The sequence below is a fragment of the Callorhinus ursinus genome, unplaced genomic scaffold (genome assembly GCF_003265705.2).
Source record: "Callorhinus ursinus isolate GAN/ISIS: 27379988/994484 unplaced genomic scaffold, GSC_fseal_2.0 scaffold25, whole genome shotgun sequence".
In the NCBI taxonomy this organism is placed as follows: Eukaryota; Metazoa; Chordata; class Mammalia; order Carnivora; family Otariidae; genus Callorhinus; species Callorhinus ursinus.
The window spans coordinates 2,358,431-2,378,877 of NW_027397087.1; the positions used below are offsets into that span (position 1 = coordinate 2,358,431).

At 38.2% G+C, this 20,447-nt stretch overlaps 1 protein-coding gene and 1 long non-coding RNA gene across 3 annotated transcripts in view; one reads left to right on the forward strand and one right to left on the reverse strand.

Annotated features, from left to right (window-relative positions):
* LOC141369980 (uncharacterized) overlaps positions 1–17,084 on the forward strand; it is a 26,587-nt gene extending 9,503 nt beyond the window's left edge. Inside the window, exons 5-7 of the long non-coding RNA XR_012373588.1 lie at positions 5,767–5,936; positions 13,517–13,662; positions 16,674–17,084. This is a non-coding gene — a long non-coding RNA (uncharacterized lncRNA). The remainder of the gene's footprint in view (positions 1–5,766; positions 5,937–13,516; positions 13,663–16,673) is intronic.
* The window catches only part of AQR (aquarius intron-binding spliceosomal factor), a 108,817-nt gene continuing 91,686 nt past the window's right edge, over positions 3,317–20,447 (reverse strand). The window contains exons 32-35 of one of the 2 annotated variants that reach the window (XM_025883877.2): positions 17,126–17,211; positions 15,610–15,784; positions 12,829–12,942; positions 3,317–11,655 (exon numbers count right to left, since the gene is read on the reverse strand). In XM_025883877.2, coding sequence (XP_025739662.1) covers positions 11,323–11,655; positions 12,829–12,942; positions 15,610–15,784; positions 17,126–17,211 — 708 coding nt within the window. In that variant the 3' untranslated portion in view covers positions 3,317–11,322. The remainder of the gene's footprint in view (positions 11,656–12,828; positions 12,943–15,609; positions 15,785–17,125; positions 17,212–20,447) is intronic. The other variant, XR_003210524.2, reaches the window with a different exon arrangement.

Consider the following 20,447-nt stretch of genomic DNA (forward strand, 5'->3'; position numbering starts at 1 on the left):
TTGACCTAATATATATGTAATACATGTATTATTATATAATTATATACATATTTAATATATATTATATAAAATGGTACCTTACTACTGTAGAATAGTCAATCTTCCCAAGTGCACATGAAACATGTACACAAAAGTCCTGACAAATTGAAAAGATTATCATCATACAGAGTATGTTCCCTGACGGCAGTGAAACAAAGCTAGACTCAGTAACAAAAAGATAAGAAAAATGCCCAAATGCTTGGAACTGAAGTAATCCACTTCCTAAAAAGTTTTTAATTGAGGTAAAATTCACATAATATAAAGTTAGCCATTTAAAGTGAAAAATTCAGTGATGTTTAGTGCATTCACAATGTTGTACAACCACCATCTCTACTAAGTTCTAAAACATTTCCAACAAAAATGAAAAAAAGATGGATTAAAAAGAAGTTACTATGGAAATTAAAAAAGCATTTTGAACTGGATGTTACTGAAAATATGATATGGGATGTATGGAATATAGCTCAAGCTTTGCTATGAAGATATGATACATTACTTTTGGCAATATAAATTGAACACATTCATAGAAAAACACAATTTACCAAACCAACACAACAAGAAACAGAATAGTTCTATACTATTAAGTAAATTTGAAATTAAAAACCTTCCCATAAAGAAATCCCTAGGCTTGGATGATTTCACTGAATTGTTCCAAAGGCTGAAAAAAAGAATACCAATTTTACAAAATCTTTTCCAGTGAATAGAAAAAGGAGAAAACACTTTCAACTCAATTTATGAGGCCAGCATAATCTTGATGCCCAATTTGACAAGAATGATTCCATCATAATAATTATACACCAATCTCTCTCATAAATATAAGAATCCTAATAAAAATATTAGCAAACTTAATATGACAGTTATTTTTTTAAATTAGAAATGTAAGAAATAAAAAAATAAAAAATTTTTCATATTTGAAAAACCTATCAATGTGAGGACTTCTGCTTCTGCTCATGAAATAGTAACTCATCAACCCACTATAATCAACAAGAAAACTGGAAAAAATATAGGAAGCAACTATTTTCAGACAGTAAACAACAGGCAGCATAGACTGTGATCCCCCAGAGAAAGGAAGAAAACAAGGTGAGCCCAATGACTGCCCTGGCCTTTTGCCCAGGGGCAAATTCCAAACAGCAGCACAGTGAAGAAGAACCTAAGTAGAAGCCTCTCAGCCCCAGCCCTAGCCCCTCGCAGCCCCTAAATTCTCCTAGCAGAATTTAGGAGCTAGAGACCTGGGCAGGCTGAGCTGCCTAGAATTTGTGGGGCAGAGTACATGAGAAAAGAGAGTTATGCATACAAAGAACTGGAGAACTCTGAAGAGGGGTCCCCTCAAAGTCTACACACGCACAAGGTCGAACTCTAGGAGGTCAAGTGAAGAATGACTAACTGCCCGCAAGCTGTAAGCTAAACAATTTCTAGAGCTTGCACAAGCCTAAGAAATGTTTAAACTTCTACCAGCTGGAGTATGATACCTCACCGAACACCTGGGACAGTGACCGCAGGAAGGGTCACAACTGACTGAACTAAATGAACCCTAGAGTTAAAGGTACTCAATGCCAGTGCAACAAAGCTTAAACACAAACACCAAAAAGGTTGACCACACAATCCACAACTGCATGTCAAAGCAAATTTCACCACTTTTTAAAGGAAGACAGCATGGGGTGTCTGGGTGGCTCAGTTGGTTAAGCAACCTTGACTCTTGGTTTCAGCTCAGGTCATGATCTTCAGGTCTTGAGATCAAAATCAAGCCCTGCAGTGGGCTCTGTGCTCAGCGTAGAGTCTGCTTGAGATTCTCTTCCTCTCCCTCCCTCTTGGCCCCTGCCTCTACTTGCGCACTCTCTCTCTAAAATAAATAAAATCTTAAAAAAAAAGAATAAAATCTAAATATTCAACAACATAGCATTTGTAATTTCCAGGATCCAATAAAAATTACTAAACATGTAAAGAGTTACTACTCTTTTGGCCCATAACCAGAAGAAAAAAACAATCAATAGAAAAGCACATCGATGCAATTCACCACATTAATAAAGGAGAAAAGCTTATAATCATCTTGATGAATACAGAAAAAAATGTTAAAATTCAACATTCATTCATGTTGGAAAAAAACCCACTTGGCATACTAGAATAGAAGGAAACTCTTAAACTCTGATACACAGCATCACAAATCCTATAGCAAACACTGACTAGTGAAATACTGAAATCCTGTCCCCTAAGATTGGGAAGAAACAAAGATACTCATTCTGATGGCCTCTACTCAACACTGTGCTGGAGGCCCTCCATAGGTTAATATGGCAGAAAAGGGAAATAAAAAGCATATAATTAAAAAGGAAATAAAAACTATTAAGGTTATAAATAGAAATCAAAGTACTGTCATTCACAGATGACAAAATTATGTGTGTAAAAAATCCAAAAGAAACTACAAACTGTAAGAAATAGTAAGTGAATTCATCAGTAGCAGTATGTACCAGGTCAACATATAAAAATATATTGTGTTTCTATATATCAGTAACAAAAAATTACAAAATGTAATAAAATGTAGTAAAAGAGTACCATTTACAATAGCATAAAAAACTAAAATACCTAGGAATAAATTTAATAAAAGATGGCCAAGACCTTTGTAAGGAAAACTACAAAACTTTACTGAGATTAAAAGGCCTAAGTAGGGACGCCTGGGTGGCTGAGTTGGTTAAACGTCTGCTTTCGGCTCAGGTCATGATCTCAGAGTCCTGGAATCAAGTCCCTCATTGGGCTCCTTGCTCATCAGGGAGCCTGCATCTCCCTCCCCGTGCTTGTACATGTGCTCTCTCTCTGACAAATAAAATCTTAAAAAAAAAAAAAGTCCTAAGTAAATGGAAAGAGGTGCCATGTTCTTAGATTGTAAAGATGTCCATTTCCCCCAAATTGAATTATAGATTCAATGCCATGCCAGTAAAAATCCCATCAAGTTTTTTCTTTCTTTTGGTAGACTTTTCAAGGTGATTCTGAAATTTATACACAAAGACTAAGGCCAATAAATATCTTGAAGAAGAATATAGCTAAAGCATATACACAACCAAATATCAAGATTTATTAGTGACAGTAATTAAAGCAGTGAAATGTTGACACAAGAAAACTATACAAATGAAACAAGTTCAGAAATAGACTCACACAATAAACTATCAGTTGATTTATGACAAAGGTGACATTATAGTTAACAAGGGAAAAGATGGTCTTCTAATAGTGCTCAATTTCTCTCCCTACTTCACATCATACAGAGAAATTTTTTTTTTTAAGATTTTATTAGAGAGAGAGAGAACACAAGCAGGGGGAGGGTCAGAGGGAGAGGCAGACTTCCCACTGAGCAGGGAGTCCGCTGCAGGATTCAATCCTGGGACTCCAGGATCATGACCTGAGCAGAAGGCAGATGTTTAACATACTGAGCCACCCAGGTGCCCCATACAGATAAATCTATTTGAGAGGGCAGACACAAAAAAAACACATTCTGTATGATTCCATTTATATAAAGCTCAAAACGAAAACTAATCATGGCAGAAGACAAGATATTTCTTTTGGCAGGGAATAATGACTGGTAAAGGGCTTGACAGGGACTTTCTGGAGCTGGCAATGTTCCATTTCTTGATTTGGGTGATGATTAGATGATTGTATTCACTTTATGAAAATGTACAGTTGTTCACCTGATGTGTGTACTTTTCTGTATGTATAATACACTTCACTAAAAAGTTTAAACAGAAGAAAGTGGTCTATACATGGCTGGCATCAGAACCAAAGGAGCTTGTGCATTTCACAAACAAAATACCCTTTCTATTGTCATTTTTTCCTAAAAACTATGTCAGTACTTCACACAATATATTATCAAATGTATCCCTTAGGATCCCAAAATGCCTACTGATATGCAGCACGTCCTGCCTTTTTGCAAGTTCCCACTAACTTAGGAACGCCTCATAGCTGATATTTTCAATCTGTTCTGATGTCAGAGATCTTCATATTCCCGTGACCTGCATTTGACATTTCAGACTAGCCAGGTCAGGGTCACGTGATTCCTGTAATTTAATTCTATACAAGGACCAATAATTTCCCATCCTATGCCCAATATTAATAGTACTATGGCAATTTAAGAGAACCATCTGACCAATTTAATTCCTCAAGCATCAATGACTGCTGACACTCATGATTCTTCACCAAAGCTAGGGCTGTATTCCTGCAGAGGAAACACATTCTCTGCTGGCTTGGATGAGCCCATTCACTTACTAACAGTTCAACTAGATCAAGAGTTACAATGGTAGCTTCTAAAAAACTTACCACAATTGATTTTGTAATCGTATGAGTGGCTTGCTTTGAGTTGTGTTGACAAGAGACTTTTACTCCTGGGAACTCTCTCACATAGATTTTCTTTTCAGCTCCGAAGTGTGCTAAGGGATTGTGGTCAGTATAGTTAAAATGGGAGGCTGAAACAGTTGATGTATAATGGTAATTTAATGTGAAGGTTTTGGTAAATCTTATCTTTCCCCTATTATATGTTACACTTTTGAAACTGTTATTTAACCTGTTCTGACTTTGCTTAAAAAAAAAAAAAAAAACTTTAAAAGAGAGGTAAACCATAAGAGACTCATAGAGAACAAACTGAGGGGTGATGGAGGGAGGTGGGTGGGGGATGGGCTAGATGGCTGATGGGTATTAAGGAGGGCACTTGTGATGAGCACAGTGTGTTGTATGTAAGTGATGAGCCACTGAATTCTACTCTGGAAACTAATATTGCACTGTATGTTAACTAACTAGAATTTAAATAAAAATTTGAAAAGAAAAATAAAAGATTATTTAGAGGGTCTCCCCCGACAAAGACTAGGCTTTAGCATTTCAGAGACACAGATTAAGTACTGCTACTAGAGTTCCTTCCCATTTTGTTTCTCATACCTTTTTCAGAAGAGAACAAGTATTAATTTGGCTTTCACCGTAAGTATAAACACTATAAACATCAAAGCATACTTTCTATAGGTCTCTCATCTTCTATCCGGATCTTGGCAACCCAGCATCCAGTATCCTCTCGGGTGCTCTAACCATGAGAGGAATTCTTTAGGAAGCTTACCTTACTCATGTGCAGAGTGTAGGTGTTGCTCCTTTTACCTTGTCTCAAGCAAATAAGTTTAAAGAACAGCATGGTAAGGGATTTGCCTGAAAGTTGGAGGGTGGTTCTAGTCCCAGTTCAACTAACTGTAGTGTCCTAGGCAAATCACTCAATTCATTTGTGTTCTTATCTATGCATTAATGAGGTCATTTCTGGCATTGCTGCCTGTCACACAGTAGGCCCTCAATAGTCTATGAATGCATAAGAATTAAATACTTCCAAAGACATCTTCCAGCTTTTTCATATAACTCAGTTCATTTCTGTGAAAAGTAGTAAGCCAGAAAAATAAAATGCAAATTACCTAGGTCTACTCCTGTTCCACTACTATTCTTGGGACAGTCTGGGATTAGAAGAAACCACACTGGAAGGTGCTACCGGTAGCAAAGGGGTAATGAGAGTACCGTAGTACAGTAAGCACATTTATTCACGAACAACAGAACTAAAAGAAAAAACCCCAAAAACAGCACTTCCCAAATGGCCAAAATGAACCAATGAACTAAAGTAAAAAAAAGGATAGTATTTTATATAATCAATTCTTATCCAGAACACTGAATTTTTTGAAAAATGTCAGTAAAATCAATTTCTCAAAAGAGCTTTTCATATTAAACCAGGAATCTCCCAAGGAGAAGTGGCTACCATTGAGGATCTTGAACTTAGATTTACTGCAAGAAGAGGTATTAGGTGAGTGTATTATGTAAGCTAAAGATGGAGAGGAAGCGGATGGTGGGGACAGTCATCTCTGGAGGTCAACCAAGAGAGAATTCAACATGTCTGATGCAAGGTAACTTTTGGGGTCCTTTATGTTAAGCTTTCTTAGGAAGGGGGATTTTCTTCATTTCCTATATTTGCTTTTATTTTCTTCTATTATTTCTGGCCCATTCTTCTCCCGTCTTGAAACTTAAAACTTTTTAAAGAAACACACATTTAAAGGGCTGGGAAAACAAGGTATATTGGAAATATGAACTGTTCTTTCACTGCATGGTAAGGAATGAGAAAGGCCTAGTGTGAAATCCTGGAGTTTAAAATTAAAATCTAAACAGAGAATGCTCAGTGACCTTTTCTTAGGAGGCTCACATGAAACAATGTCATGGTACATTGATCAAACTTTTATTCATTTGCATTTTCAGGACATTGCTATTAATACCATATGACACTCAACAAATTACACTACAATGTGACATTTTGTACAAATCACTTCACCTCTAGTTTCTTCTTCAGCTGTGTTACTTCAGCCTCTGGTTAATTAGAAAAAAAAAAAAATAAGAGTTTGTGTGTGGGGGGGGGAGGAAAAACTACGTCTACCTTTTTATTTAGGGTTGGTGACTGGGGCCTGTTAGTGAAATGGACAAAAGACAGGTTAACAGGAGAAGCATACAAATTTAATTGATATTTTAAACTTTACTTCCATGGGGGTTACATGGAAAAGTAAAAACCCAAAAGAAGTTGTTAGGCTTAGAGGCTTATATACTGTTTTAACAAAGAGTGATAAATTGTGAACCAAATAGGCAAACAAAAAGGGGGCTTGGGCTTTTAGAGGTGGCAAATTGGGGGAAAGTAAATATATGGGCAAACTAATGGAGAATAAGGGTTATTTTAGTAAGGTTTATTTATGCAGACTCATCTCAGTGCCATCTGTTTCTAGTAATAAGCGTTATTTTCCTCTTCCTAGTACAGAAGAGAGGGGACACCTTTACAAATGAAAATTGGTCACTTTTACAAAGGGACATTGATGCCCTGATTTTTGGCAGAAGCAGAGGCGAGTTCTTCCTACATCTGCTGCTTCTCAGTTGCCTTTAGGTCAAAATAATCCTTATGCCAAAGGGGCATATTCTGGGGTAGTATATTATAATGCCCTTAGTTTTCTAAGGGGAAATCAAAGTTCAAGTACTCCAGTAAAGATATTGGTTCCCAAACTACTGTGTTCTGCAGTTAGTTCCCTAATGTGTCTTTAAAAAAAGTTCTATGGTCAAATAAGTTTGGGAAATGCTGAGTTAAACAAAGTTAAATGTGATTCTTTTTCCAGCAAGAGTTCTCAGAACCTTTAATTAACTAACAATGCAATGTGATTCTGCAAAAAAATAATGCATTGTGTCCCCAAGCTTATTAGACCATGGAGCATGTTTTTCAGGATTTTTCAAGACTAGTGTTTTCTTGTTATGTATGTTGAGAAGTAATGGAATTAGCTACCCTTGCATGTAAGGGCAGAAGTTTGAGCAGCCACTGAAAGAAGTAGAAGCCAAACTTAACTGAATAAAGGTGGCGCGGTGTCCGTCAGCAGTAACCATGCTACATTCTGAGTCATGCTCCAGGGGACTAAGCTCCAGTTTGTCCCTAGGAAGAAAAACTAAAGTGTCCAAAACTTCTGGATCCTATGGAATTAAAACCTTTTCTCGGGCACTAAAGAGTACTGATGGATGAAGAAAAAATGGTCTCACGTGTTCATTTCCATCCTTGGCACAGTACAGCTCCAGTTGCATTATTCTTAAACATCTATTAACATGATTGCTTCATAATTACAAAGGCTAACGGCCAAGCCTTTTTCACAGGAAGCAAGGCACTGCTTGTCTTTAACTGCTCTTCTGGCTCATGCAGAAGGGTCAGCCTTTTAAAAAATCTTTTTAATATGTAAACTGAAGAAACATCTCTAAAATGTCATTCGAGTGACTGCAAGATAAAAAGGAAAAGGCCCATTCAAAGGCACAGAGCTAACTAAATGCAACAATGAGATGATTTGGGGTTGAGGGTGTACAGGATTCAGAACTGACGGAAGTCATCAGATGCATATGGTACCCAGTGTCTTCCCTCTGGTTATCCTGTTCTGTCAGAACTTTAATTTCGGCAGAGACCATCCTCAATACTGTGATTGACTGATTCAGAGTCCCAATCAGCAGACTCAATCCTTGATCCTCCATTGTCATCTGCTGCCACGTGTACCCTTCTTCATCATCTTCCATGCTCTTGGAATAGGGGCAAAGCTAAGTACCCAAGTCAGAGGATTGGTTGGCAATATCCTATATTGTCTCGAGGATTTGGGGAAAAAAATGGAGAAAGAAGGACTAGTATCTACTGAGCAGCTAGGTGCCAGGTATTTTCACAAACATTACCTCATTAACAAATAGGTGTTTTTCCAATTTTGAGAAGAAAGAAAACTGGGGCTTAGAAAGGTTATAAAACGTATCTAAGGTCAAACCAAATGCTGATGAACAAATGAGGTAAAATTTGAGCGAGGTCTATGTGAGTCCCAAGTCAGTTTTACAATACCATGCTGTTTCCTGATCATAAAAAACTCCATTTATATAGGAGCATGAATGACCCATTTATGCCATTTTTCTCCGTATCTAGTGCAACATCTCAATTTTTATCATCACCCTAACTTCAAGAGACCTGATAATGTTTAGATCATCTCATTCATTTGCCCAAATCAATGGAGCTATTTATTCTCAACTGCTGGTAATGAACTTCCTTAACTCAGCATTTTGTGGGAAAAAAGTCTAAATACTTGAATTGCTTCATTTCATGCTCATTCTCTTGCATACATCTTTTTGGTTTGCTTTTAAAAATAGATTCCAAAATCATGACATATTCAGATCTGAAAAACAGGATGGAGGGCAATGAGAACACTAATCTGAAATGGTCACATGGCCGGAGTACCTGTGTCTGTTGTAATCCCAATAGAAAACTCTTGAATTTATGAAGCAGTCATGCTTGTGGCCTTGATTGAAAAAAACACTAAACAAAACACTGTCCTAGGACTGTAGACTTGCATTCTACCCCGTCTTCCACAGCTGCCACCCTGGTAAAGACTATCTGACTCAGTTTCCTCATTATTTAAAATAAGAATCGCTCTCTTAAGTTCCTTTAAAAATTCCATAATTCTATAGTCAACTATAACTCACTGATCATTCCTGTGAAAAAATAATTTAAAATAATTCAACTCCCACCATTACTGTCCCTTTTAAAATTTCTTTGACAAAAGTGAAGGACTCACCTGTCTTCCAGTTAAATTTTCTTTTTAGCGTGACAGAAAATCAAACAGCAAAGAAAAAAGCAAGTCACTACCTACACAGAGTGATACACACTGTCTGGAAAATGATTTACTTAATGAGAAGCAGATTAATAGTTTGCTTATTTTGGTTGCAGGTATCATGATTCATATCCTCTAAAGGGTAGAGAGAAAAATCAATCTTTTCCAGGAAACACAGTAATACAGTAAAGCTTCTTTCCCGCTCAATTAGCCTGATACTAGAATATTCACAGATGAAAATAATTCTGTGAGTGCTATTCCTCATACAGATGCCCACAACACTTGCTTCCAAATTCTTATCATCAGAGAAATTATATAACAGACTATGTGGCTCAATCCTTACTCCAGTAACAAACAGACCAAGGTTTCCCGGTACAGTTTCCTTGGCATTCACTTTCCTTTTATGTTCAGATGCAGTAACACACCTTGTAATATGAGAGCCTGACTCATCTCCACCACAACCTGGTAGAGCTGAGCAAACACTAGTCAGTCAAAAATATCATTGACTTGCCTACTTTTTCAAAGGTTCTTTGAACACTGTCAAGCCTTTAGGTGGAGGCACTAGAGGGGATACTTCGGGGAAATACTCCCCATCAGCCATGCTAGCAGATGCCGAAATGGGGAAGAGAAGTAGTGGGCAAGTTCTCCCTACCTTCTTCTTCTCTTTTCTGGCCACCGTGCCCAGGAAACTTTATAAGCAGAGGTCCCATGTCAGGAAACATCAGTCACACTCATTACTAACTTTACCATCACAGACTTGTCACTCTACCTCTCATTCATGCTGAGGACAGTACAACAATCTCAGAACAATGCTTCTCAAACTACACAGTACATATAAATCACCTGGGCACTTTGTTGAAAAGGAGATTCAGATTTAATAGGTCTAGGATAGAGTGCAAACTGCTACAGTTTTTTTTTTCAAACTGCTACAGTTTTAATGAGCCTCAGTGGATGCTGATCCTTCCGGTCTGCAAACCACACTTGAGTAGCAAGGTCCTAGCATCTCTGCCCTCCTGAATCTCGAGTACATTCTACCTTAAGATCTCCTTGTGGCTGGTTCTCTATGAAGAGAACTAAACATAGCAGAAGACTCAGAACCTCTGCATTGTGAGAATTCTATCCTATATGGGGGAGCTAAGTTCACTAACTTTCACTGTTCGGATTCTGGATCTTTCTTCTTGCCCAGATGGATTTGCCAGCTTCTTCCTGCTTAGCTGAATGACATATCCTGGCTCAGCCTTACCAGCTTGATTTGATGCCATTCCACTAGCAACTCAAACATTAGGAGCACCTGCTAAAATACAGATACCTGGGCCCTAACCCTGAGATTCTGATTTATTAGGTCTAGAGTGGCCCCAAGAATAAATAGACATCCTAGGTGATTCTAATACATTATGAGACTTTGAAGAAGGAAATACACGTAGTCTCTTCAACTGATTGGAGAAATCTGTATCTATCTATGACTGTTAATGCCTTTACATCAAGGAAGGCAGCCAAGAAAGGTAGGAAAAAAGGAAACACAACTTGAGTATCTGATACTATGAGAGAAGAAACAACTTCCTCCCAATCTGAACACTTACTTAAGGGCGTTTATAGTTAATTTCGGTGTATTCCGTCCTTTCCTTTAGAGAAGTTCACTGAAAATGGGAAGTATGTCTTGTGTATTCTATAGAAAATTCTTTTGGGTGCCTAGGTGGCTCAGGTGGTTAAGCGACTGCCTTCAGCTCAGGTCATGATCCTGGATTCCTGGGATCGAGTCCCGCAACGGGCTCCCTGCTCAGCAGGGAGTCTGCTTCTCTCTCGGACCCTACTCCCTCTCATGCTCTATCTCATTCTCTCTCTCAAATAAAATCTTAAAAAAAAATTCTTTTAATATAGGTATGATTACAGATACATTCAATTATAAAAATATCAAAGGAATGGCTATTTGCCCTTCTGACTGAATAAATGAAACTGAAGTTGTTCACACACAATACAATTTTCTTTTAAATATATCCAAGAAGACAAACACTGAGATCGGTTAACAAAATTAAGAACTGAACACTAATTAGTACCCTAAAAGAGCAGAAGCAAATATAAAATACAAAAAGTAGCTTTACTTAGACTTTATGAAAGAAATGTCCTAAGAAAGGCCACAGTTGGGCTACTTGGTCTCCTCTGGGGCCGGTGTGACATCCTGAGGGACCTGAGTTTCTGCTGGTACAGCCACAGGTCCTGCCACAGTAGCAATGAGATCAGATGCAGCAGGGGTGGCTTCTGGACTGGAACTAGCTCCTGTCTGACTAGGGGTGCTCTCCGTCTGACTGCAGGTGGTCTCAATCTGAGAGGCTGAGGATTCTTGACTAGAGGTGGCATCTGTCAGACTGGATAGGTCAGTTTGAGCAGGATTGGCCTCTTCTTCTGTTTCCAACTCTGTTTCCTGACTTTGAACTTCCTCAACTTCTTCCACCATAGCAGGTGGTAGCTGTAATAAAGTCTAATGAGAAAAAGAAAACATCAATAGGAACTCAAATGAAAAAACACTGGCTTACAGAGCTAAGCTCTCATATTAGCTTACTAATAGATACTGTTCATTTGAGAGTTCTCTAAAACACTGCTGGCCATTGTGTATTACAAACATAACTCTGATGGCAATGGCCTAGATCTTGCTGACTCCAGAGATCAAAGTATGTATTAAATCTTCAGAGAAGAAAATAATATGAAAACCGATTAGCTTTTTTAGCAAAGAAATCTGCTGTACCACTTCTGCAAAAACAGTGGCTGATTAGAACTGACTGACACAACTAAAGAAAGGGCCAGCCTCAGTCAAGGAGCCATGTGAGGGGTGGGGAGGAACCAAGCCTTCAGACAAAACCATGACAGAGAAGGGCATGAAACTTCTGTCCGCACTCAACCAGAACACTGGAGCAGCTCTACACGCTTAGCCCCCCCTTTAGAATGGCTAAAATAAAAAAGGCCATAACATGTGTGGGTGAGGGTGTGGTGCAACGACAGCTCTCATTCGCTGCTGCTGGGAATCTGATGCAACTACTTCGCAAAATGGGTGGGCAGTTTCTTAAAAAGTTGAACACATTTACTCTGTTTTTCAGCCATTCTACTCCTAGGGATAACCCCTCCTCCACCCTCCCCACAAATACAAAGACTGGTACAAGAATGTTCACAGCAGCTTCCTCTGTAATAGCCAACGTTGGAAAAAACCCAAATGTCCATCAACAGGTCAAGGGGTACACCTGGTAGGTCCCTACAGTGGAATATTATTTGGCAATATAAAGGGGCTACAGGTTGAGGGTAAGATCGTTTGCCTGGAGAAGGTGGGAAAGGGACTGGTGAAGGATGAGAAGGGTTACCAAGGGGCACGAGGAAACTTTTGGAGATAATGAGCATGTTCATTATCTTGACTGTGATGATGGTTTCACAGGTATTTACGTATGTCAGAACATATTAAATTATATGCTTTAAATATGTGGAATTTATTGTAGGCCAAATTATATCTACATAAAGGTGTTTAAAAAATATGGATATTACATGAATAACAACAACCTTGTTTGGTTTAGCTGGTTTCCCACAAGGACTTATTTTAAAGGTGCAGTCTGGAAAGAAGATTCTTTCTACAACAAGAAAAATAAGAGTGAATTTTGAGAAAACTCACCTGATGATAATGATGTGTGGTCTGTATCAAATGCATGTACATGTTGTATACAAAGTTTGCCATCTGGGGCATGTTCTTTATTATCTGTACTTCATGAGATGGTCGCTCTCCATTCTAGAAGGCAAAGAGAAAGTTAAGGACAGTGAGAAGGTTGATATGCTAAAAGTGAACATTCCAGATGCCCATGTCTCCATCTTATGTAAAAGCACTACTAGGGTTTGGAGGACATCAGAATAGTTCCAGGACATTAAGATGTAAGTGTGCGTGAGAGCCCAAGAACGACTTCATAAAGAGAAGAGATTCAATTTAAATTTAGCAAAAGGTAGAGACGAGAAGAGAACTACGAGTTACTACCTTTTAATTCCAGGCTGGCAACTAAAACAGGAGTTTGGGTCTAGGAACCCATGCGGAAGCGTGAGAGCTACAGGATCATTTGAATAGAGAGAAAAATCAACATGGCCTTAAAGTATGGTCTTTAATACCTTGTATGTTCCAAAGGCAATTTTCAAGTTTATTCAGAAAGAAAATATTGAAACTATTTTTCCTATTTATGTTTTTCTAAAAATAAGCTAACATTACTGTTATTTAATATACAGACTGTTAGTCATGAGGGTGATCTCAAAAGGTTTTTTTTATTAATAAAGTGCACGATCAAATACTAAAGTCCAAACTCTGTGGTATGTTTCAGAACTCTCTGGGGAAGGCTGTTCATTGTGGAGGTGTGTTGGCTCCAGCTCCTGGAGACGGAAATTCAGTAGGTCTGACAGAGAATGAGGGGATGCTGCCGCAGTAGTTTCTCACAACCATATGAGAAACACTACTCTACCAGTGCAGGTAAAGTGGTAAAGTGAATGAAGACAATAAAAAATTTGCACTTCTCCCTAAACCATCCTAGAATAAAGATGAACAAGTTTTCTATTTATAGTCAATTATAAAATGTTTATAAAGTCCCACCCTTTCTTACTGTAGACACAGTTCAGAAAACCATAAAGGTAAAAAGCTTCTATCAAGACAAAGGATTTTTACCATAAAGTAACAAATTAGCGCACAGAATGTCAGAAATAATAAGTGTACTAAATAGTTATTTCTCAGAATTAAGCAGGATGGCAGTATTACATGTAGGCAGGTGTTCTTTTGATAGCGGGCACCTTCTGCGAGGGTCACACCTAAGTGCAAAGACTGCCATGCCGTTACAACTACGAAACATGGCCTTCACCACATGGAAGGTTTTGTGTCTGTGTTTGTCTGCTTCTTTTCTGGTGGCACCGCTGGGAGCTGCCTCTTCTGAGATGTGGCGCTAGCCGTGCAGCCCCCTTGGCCTCCAACACTGGTCTCTTGAGCGGAAGATGGGAAGACGCTCTTAGCGCTCAGCCCCCTGGGTGTCGGGTAAAAGCACTGGTTTTCAAGCCTTCTGCTCATTGGCACTGCCTGATCTCCATGTACCTCCTGGTGTGTCCTTGCGGCCTCTGCATAAGGCTGTGCCTCAGACCTTGTGCTCGGAATCTGCCTGTGTAATAATCAGCCCACAAAAGACTGAGAAACTCAGAGCTACAGGACTGTCCAGAAGCTGATACTCAAGGCTTCACACGGCCCTACCCCATCGTATCATTCCACCCTTATCCTATTCCTGCACTGCAGCATTTCTTAAGGACAGGAAGAAAAGATAAAAAAATGCACTCAGTCTTATTATAAAACAAATACACCTAATTTCATCTTTTTCTTCGGAGGGAGGGAAAGAAGTGTATTGTGAACATTTAAAAGAGCTTTATTTAAAATCCAAATGGACCTCTAAGACACTGCATTAAATGAAAAATGCAAAGCCCATGGGGGCGCCTGGGTGGCTCAGTCGATTAAGCGTCTGCCTTCGGCTCAGGTCATGGTCCCGGGGTCCTAGGATCGAGCCCCGCATCAGGCTTCCTGCTCAGTGAGGAGCCTGCTTCCCCCTCTGCCTCTGCCTCTCCCCTGCTCATGCTCTCTCTTTCTCTGCATCTCTGTCTCAAATGAATAAATAAAATCTTAAAAAAAAAAAAAGAAAAGAAACATGCAAAGCCCAACAGTCACAACCCTGAAGATTAGTTAGTATGCTAACCTTTATGAAAGAAAGAAAACAATATAAGAAAATAAACAGGTATTTGCTTCTTTATGCAAAAGGAATATAGGAAGGATAAACCAGGAACTAAAGGGGCTGGGGTGGGGGGTGGGAAAGGGGAGCAAGGAGGAGGGATATGAAAAGGGTAGCAGGAATGTGGAGGGAGGGGAGTGGCACTTCTGAGTATGTCCTTTGTTGCTGTCCCCTCCTACATTCTCCAAAGTGTAGGTTTCTTCAGGGTTCTCCAAGAGCTAAGTCGTTCATTACTCTATTTTCAATTAAAGAGCTGAACAGAGGCAGTAAAGTACAGTGATTAACATGGATTCTGGAGTCACACTGCCTGGGTTTTCAAATCTTGGATTCTCCATCTATGAGATGCATCACCAAACTACTTAACTTTGCTAATCCTGTTTCCCCTTATGTAAAATGGGGTTAATAAGAAAACCTACTGAACAGGACTCTTAAATGAGATGAAATGAGATAATGTATGGGAAGAGCTAATTGCCTGATACTAGTGAGTGCTTGATAAATGTTAGAATGTTATTATTATTTTGCACAGAAAATCGAATTCAGTTCCACAGTGTAAGGAGCACCCTAAACCAGTGATCGGATGATCTATGTGATGCTGGTTCCTAGGTACTGTGGTCATCTACAGGAGAGTGCTGCTCTATATGATGAAGAAGGAGTCCTACCTTTCTACTGGTTGGGAAAGGTTCTGTCGGAATTATATGCAAATGAAGTGGACGGGCAGTAAGCTGGCTGAAAGCTGGAGTTAGTTCAAAACAGTTTTGGAAGAGGGATACTCTTGCGAAGATATACAGTCCAAGTCTGGCTCTAGACATGGCCACCACTAAGCGACGGACATCCCTTTGGGAAACAAAATTAATTAGCATAGTTCAAGATTAATAACATATGCATGCAGCTTTTCTTCTTCTTTTTTTTTTTACTTATTCTACTAAATATTCCTGTTAAGCTATGGCAATAAAAAGTTAAGCTTCTTAAAAACTGAACAGAATAAACAGATTAAGTTAATCAATATCAAGTGACTAGTTAAACCAAGTAAAGTTACTGCTTTATCACTAACCTCTGTGTTGATACTTTGGTTTTTGTGAGTGGGGGAAATCATGACTAATGCACTGATAAAAAGGTCTAAGTAGCTACGTTAGAATTATGGAACAAGAAGTCAAGTCATAAGAATGTGAAAAAGACAAAAGCACGACACAGTTTAGAAAAAAGATGGGGAGGGGACGAGGCATTATTCATGTGTTCACACTGTGAGTTCTGGGGATTTTAATTATGTAAATCATAACGATGCCCCATTCAGACAGCAGCTATAAATCTCAATGCGGGAAAGGAACTGCTTTTTAGAAAAGTTCGTCTCCAAGTACGTTTGATAAGCAAAAATAAGCCATTTTAGAATGCAATAGTTTTGAAACAATTTCTCAAAACATTATATCTTTGTTTACTCTTACATAAAAGTTATCATTCTAATGGAAGTTGATCACTGGGCTAAGCTCCAAATAGATTTTGACTTAATGACAACATTAGGAGAGCTTGGAGACTTTTCTCTTTATATCCACCAAATAAAATAATAAAATGAACTCTCATTATAGTTTTGTAAGTAAGTCATATGAGATGAAGATTTATATAAAACTAAATGGTTGCTTTGTAATAAGAAGATATTATTCCCATAAATCTCTAGCACATAAATACATCACAATAAATGATAAAAATAGGTTATTGTTTGTTTTGACAGTTCTTAATCCTGGGAGAACAAATGGTTCCTTTATCCTCTAACAGTGAAGCTGAAAGACTGTGTGAGAAAAAACATCAGAAATACTGTGCAATGAAAAATGTACTCTGAAGACTCTTTTTACCACCTTACCTCTTTTATTTCTGATACTGTTTCTGACAAATGTAAGATATTAAGATTTCATAATAAAATGCTATCTCTGAGTGTTACTGAAGACTAAAAAGTAAATGTACTAAAATATTTAAGATTCAAAAAGTTCAGAAGCAATGACAATAGTTAACTCTACAAAGAATATGATATTGTTATACTCCAACAAGAAGTTTGCCAAACCAAACGCTGCTGTAACAATTAATTATGCTTTAAGCTTAAAAAAATTTAAAACCACTTAGCAAAAGCAGTTCAAAATTGAAGCAGATAATAAATTTCAATAATATAGAAAAGTTTTCCTTATGTACCTCAGATGGCCCACTGCCCTGGTTCGTACTAGAGAAAGAAGAATATAATCATTCTGTTGACCTTGAAATCTGTCAACAGTTGTCACCTAGGAAGAAAAAATGGGAAATATGGTATATGTTCAAAGCACAACAATAATAATAATAATGAGAGATAATTTAAATAATATGCTAGAAATAAAAATCTTATCAAGATAATCAATCTGAAAAGAAAACATGATCATATACTTGGAATTGAGAAAACCAGTTAATGAACACTATGAAATAAACCTTAGTAACCAGATTAGGCTATGTCCCTATGTTATTATACTTATAGCACTGATCTTCACCTCTGCTGACAACTGAATTACTATCTGTAGAATTAACAGTCTTCCCCTACTAGGCTGCCCAACTCCATGGATGCAGGGACCTGTTAATCTTATTACCTAGTATCTCTGTTTGATGCCCAGCAGTATAACTTAGTATGCTCACTTATTATTTAACATATTCTTAGTTCTCATGGATAGCATCCTTCTGACATACAAAAAATAAACAAGTAATTTTCATAGTACTTTTTGTTCAGTTTGAAACTATATATATAACTAGGAAAGTTCATGCAGGTTTCAATCCAATATTGACACTCAGGCATTTATCTCTTTTTCACTAATTCAACAAAAAAAGTTTAAGTGCTTATGTGCATAAGCTATAACCCATGGTCCATACCTTTAGGAATTTTACAAAACAAATCAACTTCACAGAAGTATAATTCACATATAATAAAATGCACTCCAAACTTGAAGTGTCTACTTCGATAAATTTTGACAATATATGCTCCTAGATAAGCACCACAATGAAGATTTCTATTATTTCAGGTCCCTTTGTAGTCAAAACTGTATCCCCAAGCCCTGGGCAAACACTGATCTGCTTTCTGTCACTATAGACTACTTTTTGCCTGTTTAAAATTCCTTAAAAATGGAATCATAAAGTTTTTTTTTTTTTTTTTTTTTTGGCTTCTTTGACCTGGCATGTTTTTGAGATTCATCCATGTGTTGTGTCTATTAGAAGTTCATACCTTTTGACTGTTGAATAGTATTCCGATGAATAGGTACACCACATTTGTTTATCCATTTACCTGTTCATGTCATTGGGGTTGTTTTTGGTTTGGGGCTTTTTTGTTTTGTTTTAAATTTTGATTCCAGTGTAGTTAACATACAGTTATTTTAGTTTCAGGTATACAATATACTGATTCAACAATTCTACACATCACCTGGTGCTTGTCATGGCAAGTGCACTCCTTAATCCCCACCCCCTACTTCACCCAACCCACCATCCTTCTCTCCATAGAGATTGTTCTCTGTAATTGAGTGTTTCTTAATTTGTCTTCCCCCCACTTTGCTCATGTTTTGTTTCTGAAATTCCCTATCAGTGAAATCACATGGCATTTGTCTTTCTCTGCCTTATTTTGCTTAGCATTTTACTCTCTAGCTCCATCCATGTTGTTGCAAATGGCAGAATTTTAAATGGCTGCATGATATTCCATTGTGTGTGTGTGTGTGTGTGTGTGTGTGTGTGTGTGTGTGTGTAAACAAACACATATCTCATATCTTCTTTATTCATTTATCAATCGATGGACACTTGGGCTGCTTCATAATTTGGCTATTGTAAATAATGCTGCTATAAACATAGGGGAGCATGTACCCCTATGAACTAGTGTTTTTGTATTCTTTGGGTAAATACCCAGTAGTGCGATTGCTGGATCATAGGGCAGATCTATTTTTAACTTTCTGAGGAACCTCCATACTGTTTTCCACAGTGGCTATAGCAGTTTGCATTTGTTTTGGGGCTATCCTGAATAAAGCTGCAATTCATGCATAAATATTTTTGTGGACATATATTTTCACTGTTCTTGAATGAATATCTCTAAGTGAAATTGCTTAGCTGTAAGGTAAGTGTATGTTTAACTTCATGAGAAACTGTCAAACTGTTTTCCAAAGGTGCTGTACCACTCTACACATTCACCAGCACTGTTCCAGATTCAGAGTTCCAGTTGCTCCACATCCTTGCCAACAACTGGTACACTGTCAATTTTGCCAATTTTAGCCAATCTATTTGGTGTGCAGTGTACCTCACTGTAGTTTTGATCTGCATTCCCCTGACAAGGAATGATGGTAAGCACTCTGCTTGTGCTTATTGGCCATTCCTATGTCTTCTTGTGTGAAGTCGCCAATTTTGTATTGGGCTGTGTTTATTTAACAATGACTGTTATAGATATGAGTTCTTGTATTTTGGATTTAAGTCTTTTGCTCTTATGTGTGGATGTAATCCCTGGAAATTTCTGTTGCCAACCTGACCATGTAGAAAGCTTATCTGAGAACTGGACTCACACACTCAGAATGGCAGAGCAGAAGGATGAAACAAACCTTGGTCTTTGATGACATCATGGAGTCACTCCGTAACTCAGCCCTGGAGCCATTTCACCTTTGTCTTCTTGTTATATGAGAAGAGAGAACTTTATTACTTAAGTTTTTCTGTTATAAATTAAAGGACTCAGATATTGAGGTTCTTCTAGTTCTAAGCTTTCTATACTTCAGTGTCACTCGTTTCTCATCTCCACTTCTTACATGGAGTGTTCAGTGGGTCCTTGTACTCCTTTCAACTTTGTCTCCATTTCTGTGCTTTTATTTTCTTCCAGCTCACATTTCATCTCTTCCTGAGTTATTAAATTTCTCTGCTTTGTAGCCTTCCCCACAGAAATGGTTACTTCATTAAGCATTTCAAAATTCACAGCCAAATGTGTATTCAAAGTTTTCAATCTGTTCCGGGCCAACATGTTTTTGAAGCAAATGTCTTGTCGGTACGTTTTGCTGCCCTCCTTTTTTTCCCTGTATAAATCGAGCTCGGGCTAGGTTCCTTTTTCTCACTATTTCATCACTGAATATGTGGTTTCTTAGATTAGCTACGTGCCAGAGGTTAAGCTGGGATGAGCTGGATGGTTTCCTAAAGGCTGGCTGGTTTTCACAACAGAAGGTTCTCTCTTCCTCTGCTACTGTAGAGACAAGTTTGCTTTTGGGCAAGCACGGCTCACATGGCGGCTTCTTTGAACCAATCTGGGGCCAGGGAGGCTTCTGCTCACCCCAATTCCCACATCCACTGTTCAGTAACAGGAACGTGGCTCTTATGCTTCAGCATTCACCTTCAGAAAGTGTTTTTGCCGGTACTCTCAAGACTGGTCCTCTAAATTCTCTTCTTCCCACATTCACTTCCTGATCTTCATCCCCTGATTTGTGTCACCTCACTAAAAATGTCGTTTGTCTTTCCTTCCTCCCATTTTCCTGTTACTCTTGGA